The 12,010-nt window shown below is 36.1% G+C and overlaps 1 protein-coding gene across 1 annotated transcript in view; it reads right to left on the bottom strand.

Moving 5' to 3' along the window:
• The window catches only part of LOC117113693, a 33,646-nt gene extending 21,668 nt beyond the window's left edge, over positions 1 to 11,978 (bottom strand). Inside the window, exons 1-12 of the mRNA XM_033257111.1 lie at positions 11,950 to 11,978; positions 10,401 to 10,494; positions 9,854 to 9,948; positions 9,070 to 9,195; positions 8,182 to 8,328; positions 7,011 to 7,128; positions 5,962 to 6,285; positions 5,044 to 5,310; positions 3,624 to 3,728; positions 1,585 to 2,843; positions 1,012 to 1,135; positions 183 to 269 (exon numbers count right to left, since the gene is read on the bottom strand). Coding sequence (XP_033113002.1) covers positions 183 to 269; positions 1,012 to 1,135; positions 1,585 to 2,843; positions 3,624 to 3,728; positions 5,044 to 5,310; positions 5,962 to 6,285; positions 7,011 to 7,128; positions 8,182 to 8,328; positions 9,070 to 9,195; positions 9,854 to 9,948; positions 10,401 to 10,470 — 2,722 coding nt within the window. The 5' untranslated portion in view covers positions 10,471 to 10,494; positions 11,950 to 11,978. The remainder of the gene's footprint in view (positions 1 to 182; positions 270 to 1,011; positions 1,136 to 1,584; positions 2,844 to 3,623; positions 3,729 to 5,043; positions 5,311 to 5,961; positions 6,286 to 7,010; positions 7,129 to 8,181; positions 8,329 to 9,069; positions 9,196 to 9,853; positions 9,949 to 10,400; positions 10,495 to 11,949) is intronic.
• Between the last annotated feature and the right edge of the window lie 32 nt (positions 11,979 to 12,010).

Consider the following 12,010-nt stretch of genomic DNA (forward strand, 5'->3'; position numbering starts at 1 on the left):
GTGTCCTAATGAAATAATCCAAGAGCGTACTAAACGTAGCCTAATAAACATAGCCTAATAGCTAAATTTAGTAGACTCTAAATGGTAATTGGAAAATGTAATGTCCAAATCCTTAAAGTGACAGTACGCTATTTCTAAAATTTTGTTGTAGAAGACATAGACACTGTAAAATAAAAACTTACCATTTTCACTTTGTAGGTTATCAGCTATATTTGTCGCTTCACCTAAATTCATTTTCAGATTTGACCTTGTTGACATATCCCATGATACTTCAGTGGTAAATAAAATAGTAAATCATATAATAAAATATACAGTTGGTAGTCTATGAGTGGAATACTTACCTGTATTCCCACTCTGGTAATTAGATGGTTTATCAAATTTCTTCATTCAGAGCAAAAATAATTTTACTGAATTTGATCAAACATATAGAAGTTGTAAGAGTTGCTTATAACAAAACTATAGCTTTTTGTGAGAACAGTTTAAGCTCAGTCACTGTTCTGTTGGTATCAACTGTGTGCGCATTGAAATATGGAGTTCCTTTCATAACTTTTGTTCTCAGTATAAACTTCATGACTACCCTGTGTTTAAGCTGGAGTTTTAGTTTTTAAAGCCATTAGTCATTTGTGCAATACAGCTGACAGGGGTTGATTCAGAGAAAAATCTAGGTAGGGGCAATGCTGGATCTAATTAAGGTTTGTTTGAGATTTTTGTTAACCAATGCTTGACTATAGACAAGGTAAATAGAATTTAAATCAAACAATAGCTTGTTGTGGAGTACCACCCACCCCCACTTTTTCCTTTCTTTTCTTCTCTCATTTTTTTCTGCGGTGGGGGAAACCTGGTCCCTGTGGCCCCACTAGATCCACCCCTGGCCCAGGTACATGTTAAAAAAAAAGTGCGCTCACTGAAAAAGAGTCACTGTGTACTCTCTGATCCACCACCCCTCAAAATAGGTCTTCATGATTTAGAGAGTCTATCATGGTATGTTTCACACAAGAAATCCTATCTTACCTATGTCTTCATCTCCATCTTCAAGATATGCCGAGGTTAGGTTGACAATATTGGAACCAATGAATATGATTCTTGAATAGTAGATGGCTAGCACAGGATGTGGCATAATTATATGAAGGTCAATCTGGTAATGGTAGATAATATGATAATAAGTTGATATGAGTTATTGGTGCTACACATAAGTAGTATAGAAAGTACTGTATTTACTTATCTATGGTAAACACATTTAAAAAACAAATGGTTAAAAAATACTTGATTTGAAATTTGTGTACACAAAAAATAGTTCTGTATACTGCAAGGATTCCAAGATTTTAAGATCTGGTTAAATGAGCTTTCTTTCTTAAATTTAATTTTTTTTTTGTGGATGGTGATATAGATCGGCATGGACTTCTGCAAAATAGTAAAAACATGCAAACATTATCAATTTGCTGGGAATATGTATTTTCCTGATGTTACTTGCGGAAGTGAGGGAGGTGTTCCCAATTTCCAGGATACCCCTGTGAGGGACTTGAAACCCCTGCTACTGAACATTTTAATGAGCAAAGAAAAGAAATACTATACAGTAGCATATACCTGAGAGGTTACTTCTGGCATGGTTATATTGACTATGAATGTTGCATTAGACCCAACAGGCATCAGGTAGTTTAGAGGTCCAGTATCATCATCATCTACGATATAATCCATGTAATCTTCTACTGTGCCATTCTCTGGAGCAGCAATTGTTGTCATCACATCAATTTCCTTTTCAACTAAGTCCCTTGCATACAAAGTGTAAACAATGCCAGGTGTCTCTAGAGCTTCACTGGTTCCTGCCAGATATGGAATCACCGTATCCTGTTCCTCCTTTCTGAAGGACAACCATACCTCACAGATAATTGAGTAATGTGGAGCAATTCCATTATTGACAAGGCGAAACGTCTGCTGGCCTAAAGTGACAACCTCTGGAGCAAGTTCCGTGAAATGGATATGAAATGTGTGATTGGTAGTTGTCATGATGTCAGCGTTACTATCACTGGTGATGTTCACTGGATGGATGATATCCAGTTCAAGAGTGATGGGGATAATGACCAAATCAGGGCAGGTCACATTCATCCAGATATCCTTGATAGAGAATTCAAGAACATGAGACAAGTTAAACCCATATATGATGTCATCTTCTGCGTCTGGTACCTGTGTGATGTTCAATGGTGGAATAAGTGGTACAAATGGCTGGGCAGTGACAATTAGAGATCGTGATGAACTAGCCCAGTACTTTTCTCCCCTTACTGGAAATTTGAAATCCATTTTTACAGAAAATCTAAGTTTATCATCTTTAACTACACTTGACAAAATTCGTGAATTTAACGAGATACTAATTGCACGGTCAACGGCACGTCCAGTCTCCACGCAGATGAATGGTGTAAAAGAGAGAGAATACTGGACAATGATATACTCCCCATCCGGGTCTTGTTCTATCAGCCTCTCAAGGGTTACATCAGGATGTTCTCGGCTTGTTCCGCTGTGATATTTGTCTAATGTATCTATGACTGAGTCTAGGGTGATTTCATCAGCATCCATGTTATGTGTAGAATTGAACATATCATTAGCAGAGGTTTTTATCAGGTTTCTACCAAGTTTCCACACGGGTGTGACGTTTTCAAATTTAGCCAAGTACACACCATCAAGTTGTGGAACGTCAAGCGTGATGACCACCCCACGGTTGAATGCTTCAGTGTTGTAGATGACCACCGCATGAGCAATGAGTTCATGTTTCAGAGCAAATTTAGCCTCAGAAAATGTTGGAATGTTGCGAAACCATATTAAGGCATTTCTAATAGCCACTTCCTGGATAGCTGAAAAAAAGTGTAACTTGATATTATTAAGATCATAACATGACTTACTAACTCTAAAGTTAGTAGAAGTGGTTTGGCGCAGTGGCAACGACTTGGTATCCCAACTTTGTGGTCAGGGTTTTAATCCCTCGCTGTGCATTTCGCTTGTGTTCTAGAGCAAGACACTTTATCTGCATTGCTTCTCTCCACCCTGGAGTACAAGTGGATAGCTAGTAGGGTTAGAATGCCAAATGCACCGATTAGCTGCTACAACGTTATGGAATAGAGTTTGTGTTTCGTAAGTGTTTAGCCTGTGGTAATAATATGAAGTGCATTTGAGACCTTAGCATGATGCACTATATAAATCTACATTTAATGTAGTAATACTACTGTATTAATAAAGCGTTTATGCACATAAAAAAAATGTTCAACATGGTGCATTTTTGGCCGTTAACAGAACTGGTCCATGGCACCCGGCTTTTGGAAAAACTCGGGTTATAAATCCTGCTGGTTTGTTGATTAGCGATGGGTTCTTTAAATTATTTATTGCCACTGAAGCCCATGAGATGAACTGAGTGATTGTAATGGGTTTCTTGTTTACATTCCAATGGCTATATGTTGCTGGCCAGGACTCTCTTGTTAACTCCCAATGGACATTCTTAAAACCAATTAAAGTTAAGTTTATGGAGCTGCTAACAGCTCCCTCTGGACCATTTGACAGCTCACTCTCAACTATAAGACAGCTCACTATGGACCATTTCTGCTAACGGGGACTTTTGCCTCATGATATACAGTAATTACCAACTGCCTGGGTTGTTTGATTGAATGGCTTGGTGCTTTGTGTAATATTGGCTGTAACAGTTGATACTAGAATTTGGCTAACTTCAACATAGTTTAATAATTTACCTGAAAAGAGAAGGTACAAATGAAAGAAAAAATTGCATCTATACAATGGTAAGATTATTACCACGAAGCATTATTATTGCTATAAAGATGGTACCAGGATTATAGCAGTTTCTTACCAAAAATGGTACATTGTATACAAATGTATGCGGCATATAATAACTAACTGTATTATAAGTCGCTACAAATGTTTTTTTCCTACCCAGGCCTAGCCTACATCGATTCGTAAGCATAGATGAAATCATCAGTGCGTGGTGGTGGTTTTTAGTTGGTGTCTGCACCAACTAAATATGTGATTACTGTATCCTTCCAAATGCTTGAAGATATTTTAATTTCTTTGATAAATGTCGCTCAAAATAGTAAACTCATGACTAAATTCTTCAAATACAATAAAATATTTATTCTTCGTACTGATGTGTAAATTGTACAGTACATACCATTTGAACTGCACTGCTGTGCTAGCGCGTACTACAGCAGCAATCCACACGCACAGCTAAATGTACCGTAATACGCGCACAGATATAATAAATATATCACTATAGCTACCAATGACTACAACAGTTTCATTATGAAACTAACTTTAAACAGATGGCGATTTACTTACAAAGCAATTAGAACAGTGCTTATGTATACGCTAGAGGAAATTATTATAATCAGTTTAGATTAACACATTCAAAAAATTCCTTTCTTTTTTTTTTCTTTTATTAATCTAACATGAGTATATTAATTTCCACTAGTGTATGATATGCCACTATTCTAATTACTTATTACATCATAGTTGGTTGATAATACCATTACCAAATAATTAATAATGGTCTGGTAGTACAATGTCATAGTTCTATTCCTTATTTACCCAGGGTGTTCTATTCAGTGTGATAAAATTCTGTTTTGCCACAAGGCCCAGGCAGTGATGGCGCCAGGAATTTTTCGACAAGGGGTCCAAACCATGAGGCAAACAAGAGCCTCGGTTGAGGTCCTGGAATAACAAATCCCTGTTAGGGTTTACGGGTAGAGTTCTTACGTCTTATTCTTATGGTCCAAATTGTGCTTTTAGACTGATTGGCAATTAAAATAATTTTGAATATGCAAGTTATATCTTTAATTTTTAATCCAACAAGCTCGTCGTAGCGTGGTAGCAAATGCCCCGCTGACCCGACAGCGCCACCACTGGGCCCAGGAGCAACTTGCCAAATTACTTCATGGTTGGTCCATGTGCAGTGCAAACCGAGTCCAAAAATTATGTGTATTTAAAAGACAACAATATCTTTTTTTATAAAAATATTTTCTGTAAATAAGATTTCAAAGAAGGTTTTGATACCAGAGAACTTGACAGAAATGTTGAAGTCCTTCCAATCAATTGGTTCAGGAGGGGGGTAATAAAATCCAGTAGTGTTGACATTTAAGCAGTACTTGGCACTGAAGAACTTATCTGTCTTGGGTAGAGCTTTGAATGGGTTGTGAGTTGGTGCTGGAGTTGTAATGATAGGCTTGATCCTCATAATAACACGGGTACAACCATCTTCGTCTTCCTCCTTAATGGTCACGTCATATGTATATTGGCGACCATTTACAGTCTCTTCTGCCACTAAATCAAAATTAATATCACAGTGAATATATACCAAATTTATTCAATAAACGTGAGCGTAAACCAACAATACGCCCTTATATGCACCTAGGAGAGGACGCCTGCTGTGTTAAAGGTGCACGTATTATGTATAAAGGTGCACGTATTATGTATACTCTTGGATTACTTAAATTTGTAAGGGTTTTTTCTTGTTTTTGCAGATGGATGGCAGTATAATAATAGCAGTCAATGTTAATAAAATAATAAAACTTTCAATATACATGGTGCACACGAAAGTGTAATTACTTTATTATTAAGGAGGCTTCACAAGCTTACGAAAACGATAATGATTGTGGTTACATCATAATTTTTGTAGTGAATCCATCCCACAGCATATATGTCACAAAATAGACGCCTTGACTTTTAAATGAATCAACGATAATATTCAGCTTGTATATGTATTGTTAATGATGTGTTAAGCACATTATTGCACGTTATTGTTTTTAAAAGGTTGCAAAATCTCCATATTATTGATACTCGCCATGCAAACATTCAAAATGTAATCAATGTGTTAAACAATACACAAAGATTTAATGGCTTGACAAAAATAAATGTAAAAAAGACAGATATAAATGAAAAAAAAAGTTAGTGTCATTAAAAAAAGTGACATACACCAGATACTCTCCATTGTCATGCCACAGAAATCTTTCTCGTATGTCTCAGGAATTGGAGCAGAGGTTGGTACACTGAAGTCATATTGAGTGAAGAATATTCCACGATCGTTGATTTGGATGCAATCAGTTTCGTTAATATCTGTCGGACACAACATATTTTGAGGTTGTTCTGCAGCATTAAGCAGCTCCTCCAGGCAGGCTGTTGTGTTGACATGGTAACACTCTGAGGTCACATTCCATGGTAGGCAGGATGATACTGGGAACCGATAGCAGTACTCTGGGTCCCATGTTTGGTCTGGTGACCGATCATAGAACACACAATCTGTAGGAACATTAAGGAATTTAATAAATACAATATAATCAATAAATAATAGCAGTACCCTTTTTAAGAGGATATGTTCTGGAACAAAGAGTGTCCCCTTAATATAAGGGTGTCATGGCCGAAATCTATTGTAATAGTAATATAAGCAATAAGTATGTGTATCGTACATGTGTGGAAAATAAGTTGGAACAAAATATGAAGACATTATTCTGCTGGTTTAAAATAATTATTTAAAAATTGAGTTTTTACCATAATATAATCCTAAAGAAATTATAAAACAAGTGATGTGCAAGTGGTAGAAAACCAACTAAGCAGTGCATGTCATATCTATAAATATCGTCAAATTTTAATCATTTACGTCCAGACTATCAAATTTTATTTGACAAAAACATGTGACATGCCTAAAAATGGTGATGATGACATCACATCATTACCATATATAGGCACATCATGACCATATATAGGCACATCATGACTATATATGGGCATACAACAGTTTTGTGATAGTTTGGAGAGAGCTTTAGATTTCAGAAGTTTGAGGCCTTTTATTACAAAGACATGTATCAAGCAGCATAGGAAAGACCCTTATAATTTAAATTTCCAAGTCACTTTGTCACCTGCATTAGTATAGTGGCGTTGACATTTGTTGCTACTGACAATGATGACAACAATAATGATGATGATGATGATGATGATGAAAATGTGGGAAAATAAACATTACTAACCGGAATGCAAAGCATCATAGCAATACGGATATGAAGGGCGCCACCAACAGTCAGGTTTTTTCCAAGGCTCAGTCAAGTTGATCCACATAAGCTCAGAGATATCAATTCCTAGGTACAGCTGTTTATTTTTTTTTAAATTAATTAATATATATTGGTATTGACATCATTGTTCATTGGAAGGATTACCAAAGAAAGACAAATGCTGATACTACAGAATGGTAGAAGTTGTTCCAATTTAGGATAATAAGGAACAACAAGCATATATTCTTTCCTTTCTGTAAAATGATCACCAGCTGTTCTAAGGCTCCAGGGTTCTAATGGGTCCTTGATTGTTTTCATCATTTTCATGAGAGTACAAAACATACTCTTTTTGCTGAACCCCTCTCCCCACCCCCTGAAAGAGTACATGATAAAATGATGATTTTTTTTTTCCAGTGTTTAGTGGTTCAAAGCTTACACTAGCAGTGTGCAGTACATGATGAAACATTGTGGGATTTATATTGCGCAGATCTCTATACACTCTTTAAAATAAATTCATGCTATATAGGTCTAAAGGTAAACTTTGGCCATTTAGGTGAATGGCTAGGCACAAAAACGTAGGCTACACTTAAATATAGTCATTTTTTTACTATTTCAAAAGCATACACACGCCGCCAACCCCTCCCCCAGCGTACATTTTGCGACTATGATGAATTAAATGGATGACTCCTGAAGGCCAAATAGTTATTGCTAATAAATAAATTTAAATTTCATTATAAAAAGCCAAATTGAAAAAGATTTCAATCTCTGCTTTGTTCTAGCATGTATCTTCCTAAGCTTAACCTCGTTATTCTTAAAACAAACTTTAGTCTACTAGCACCACGACTAAAGCATGCGAACCTCCACTAAAATTATACCCCTCAGACCGATTTTTTAGTCAGCCTAGGGTCAGGCTAAATTGCTGACTTGAAATATTTACTCCAATAAACGTGCTATTTTGTAACTTTCGATGAAGTGAAACGAATATAAATGATTGTATAAATAGGTCCGATGTATCTCCAGTGTGTTCAAGAAAAGGGACATTATGTTTAGCTTCCAAAAGGCGAAATTGCTTAAATGGGGCATGTAGACAAATGCGGCTCTCACATAGGTACAGGTACTGAAATAAAACAAATAATCACAAATAAACTACCTTTTCATCAACTGGATCATGGTCTATGTACAGAATCTTCACTTCTTCAGTAATGTTGGTCTGGTTCCCCACATTGACGTCAAGAGCATAGCTCTGAAGAGTGATGTCCAAGGTATCTTGGTCAAATGTACTGCATGGAAGATCCACCTAAAATGGATAATGAAGACAAATTATTTACGGGAGCAGATGTCCAAAAGGTTGGACATAATTAAAGTTAAAGGTATGAAAAGCCAGTGTAAATGCCAAATAAGTCATTCTTAGAATTATCTTAGATAATGTTTTTAGCTGTTCAACACCCGCAAGCTAGTTACTGTAGTTTGTTTTAAACTACTTTATGTAAATGCTGTACCAAGCACACAGGGCAGTTTAAAGGCTAGCTAGCCATTTGTTATTTTCTAATAACGATGCTTTGTACTGTACTGGCACATTGGGATAGGCACAGCCTTTGGTAAGCTTTTTACTTAGGCTATTTCTATTTTCCTGTTAATGAATATCTCTATAGGCTTTGCAGTATTAGCCCGACATACAAAAATCGTCTAAAACCTTCTCAAATTTAGGGGTCCTCTACACAGATTACCTTATACACGAGAATTACGTTATTGTATAATGCAAATTTGATTTCAGGAGAACTCGAACAACAGGACTGGATTGAAGGGCTGTGGGGCCTGGGGCTGTAATTACAAGTGGGCCTAAATACTCTGTGACTAAAACATAAAACCAGATTTTCTGTGATTTTTTTCCTGGGGTTCGGGGCCTATTTTTCCCCATTGGGACCGATAAGCCTGGGACTGGCGCCCCAATATCCCCTATGTTAATTTGGCCCTGACAATAATGTTAGCATCTATAGCAACAACAAAAAAAATACAAATGACAAGAAACAATTTATACCTCAAAGGATACGTTGATTGCTGTATGTTCTGGTTCTACCTTGTAGCGTAGCACCCAAGCATGTTCTAGTACACTACCTGCATCGACCTTTTTAGGATATGTGTCGCCTGATATCACATAATCCAACTAATAGAAAACAGATAGAAATATAAACGTTAAAATATTGATAAATGAATAGTTTATTTTACTATAAATAATTATTTACTGTAAGTATATTTTAGTTGTAAAATTTCACTAAATGTCTCATTAGATACATCATCATGCAAAAAAATCAGAAATTCAAAACAAATTTAAAAACCAATTCCAAAAATTGTTAAAAATAGCTTTTAATTAAATAACTTAGCGCTGAAGATGTGGCTTGGACAAAAAAATAAAAAACATAACGAAAGCATGAAGCAAACTAATAAATAAAACTTGTAGTGCATATTACATCATCAACTGAATATCAGCATATTCAGTCAAGTTTGTCAATACTTAACCATTTATGTTGCCATTAATCACTGCTCAGATATAGCAGTGTTTGTTTGGCCAGAGCACCAAGCTAAGTCAAGAATGGTCAATTTCAAATTATAGTAAGCATTACCAGCCAAATTAAAAGAATTACTGCTTGGAATTTGCGACATGAAAAAATGGTGTAGTTATACACGTTTGTCTGGAGCATCCAAGCTGTTCTGTATTCTACTATTGCTCCCATAAGCCAACTGAGAATGCCAAGCAAAAATTAATGATCGATAAAACAATTTTTTTGTTTGGTTTTCAATTTTTCTGAATTTATTTGCATTACCTGTACTTCGGGAATTTCTTCCACCCAAACTTCTTCAGAACTCCGTGTTTTTCTACTTAAGACGCCATTTTCTTCCTCAGTAATATTCATTCCCCCTGAAAAATGGAGAATAAATATTAGTATTAGTATATATTTTTATCTCTATTACTATTTTTGTAAACCCTTTTTTTTATTTATATTTCATTCTACCGCAGTATTTTCTTACTATATTTTATCACAGTAATTAAGTTTTTACTGATTTTGTTATTGTTGCACATCTTTACGGCTGTGCCTCTGTTATAAAAGAGAAGCAATAAAGTTACTTACTAGAATCATTGTTTATCAATAATTCAATACACTCAATTGGTTCCCAAAGATGTTGAGTATAAAATCCAAACAAGAAAACAGAAAAGCCCAAAAGACCATGTGAAAGCTTGACTTTGAGCCAAGACTCGATCGATCACCAGCAATCACTTCACATTTCAACAGTAATATAAGTAGGCCTACTGTCATTCAAATAGAAATAAATGCAGAAAATACAAGACAATTTAATATAATTTGAATTTACCATTGTTAGAAGAAAAATACACTGCACCAATAGTTAATAGCCCAGCAACAGCAACCACAGCAATCCCCATGTCATTTAGGAATCATTGTAGGGCCTAGAAGTAACGAAATATGACAGTACACATTAGTGTTACAAAAAATGTCTGTTGGTTCAACAAAAATGTCTGTGCAATTTCAAAAACTGAGCAAGCCAAAGTAGAGTTTTATAATATATAACTGTGAGTAAATCTTGTGGTTTCAATGCTCTATTAAAAACAAGTTTTCTTTACCATTGTGGATTTCAAAATTGCATATCACACAGAGATTAAAACAACTTTACACTACTACAGTCCACACTTATAAAATTAAAATATAACACTCTGTTTCCTAACGTACACAAACTTATCATTGTTAAAAATTTACGTAGATAATACAACAAACAGAAACATGCTGACATCAATTTGCAAAAAAAAAAAAAAAAGACATACAGTGTCTGCTGCTGATGATGTCATACATATGAAACTATTGCTTGTGTTTACCAAGCCAATTGCAAAAATATTTTTGTTTATTTAAAAAAAAACTGGCCGGATAATGTACTGAAAGCGAGTCATTAGGATGTCCTGTGGATGGGGAGACACGCTGGATAAGCCCATACTGTCAAGTTTTTTAATTGCGCGGAGGATATCCAGAAGCGGATTTGGGGGGGGGGGCACCCCAACCAAACCTTTTCGAAGGTAAAAAAAGGAAACAAAAAAGAAAGAAAGAAAAAATTGATCATCCAAAACGCCTCAGGGGTTATTTTCGGGTGTCTAGTTTGAACATCTCTGGATCCGCCAATGATATTTAAAAAATCAGCTCAAATTTGCATTAAAATTTGCTAGGAAAATAGGTGCACAGGATCATAATTAATTGCTGCATCATTGCATTGTCTGGTTTTTAGGCCTATGCTAGGCCCCTAATTCTCATTAGATCTGTTCAAAGGCCATCTGTAAAGTTTTTTAATTGTGAGGATATCTAAAAAATCAGATCAAACATGCACGGAAAATCGCTAGGCCTAGGTAGGAAAATAGGTGTGCGGAATCGTAATTGCTGCATAATTGCATTGGTTATATTAAGACTTGTTCGAAGCCTGTCATTTTCGGCAAAATCTGCGTGGAAATCTGCCCTTACTTTTGTGCGGAGGATGCCAATACTATCCGGTTCAAAGCCTAACTTTCGGCAAAATCTGCACAGAAATCGGCGCTTACTTTTCGAAAAGTGCGGGCCTTACTATTTACAGTCTGGAGCCAGGCCTAGGATAGTATGGCCAGCCTAGCCTACCCCGCCCGGCCTACTACTAGAGCCTTAGACCTTGGTCCTCTGCTCGCTACGCCTAGAGAGAGGGCCTGCTAGGCCTAGGCCTAGGCCATATAGATTTACCAAGATTTGCATGAACATGAAAGAACATGAAAAAACCTTTCAATATTCTAAATGGCCTAGGCCTAATACTAAATTCTACAGAATGCATGTAAAATAACACTTTCGGGCCTTCTAAACAGATTTACTTAACGTTGAAAAAATTGAAAAACTACCACTCAGATTTGCTTTTTTAATATGCGCGCCATCTGAAAGTTTCCGCAATGGGGAAATCCT

Source organism: Anneissia japonica, unplaced genomic scaffold (assembly GCF_011630105.1).
Source record: "Anneissia japonica isolate Jap-2015-1 unplaced genomic scaffold, ASM1163010v1 scaffold2576_len324117_cov159, whole genome shotgun sequence".
Lineage (NCBI taxonomy): Eukaryota > Metazoa > Echinodermata > Crinoidea > Comatulida > Comatulidae > Anneissia > Anneissia japonica.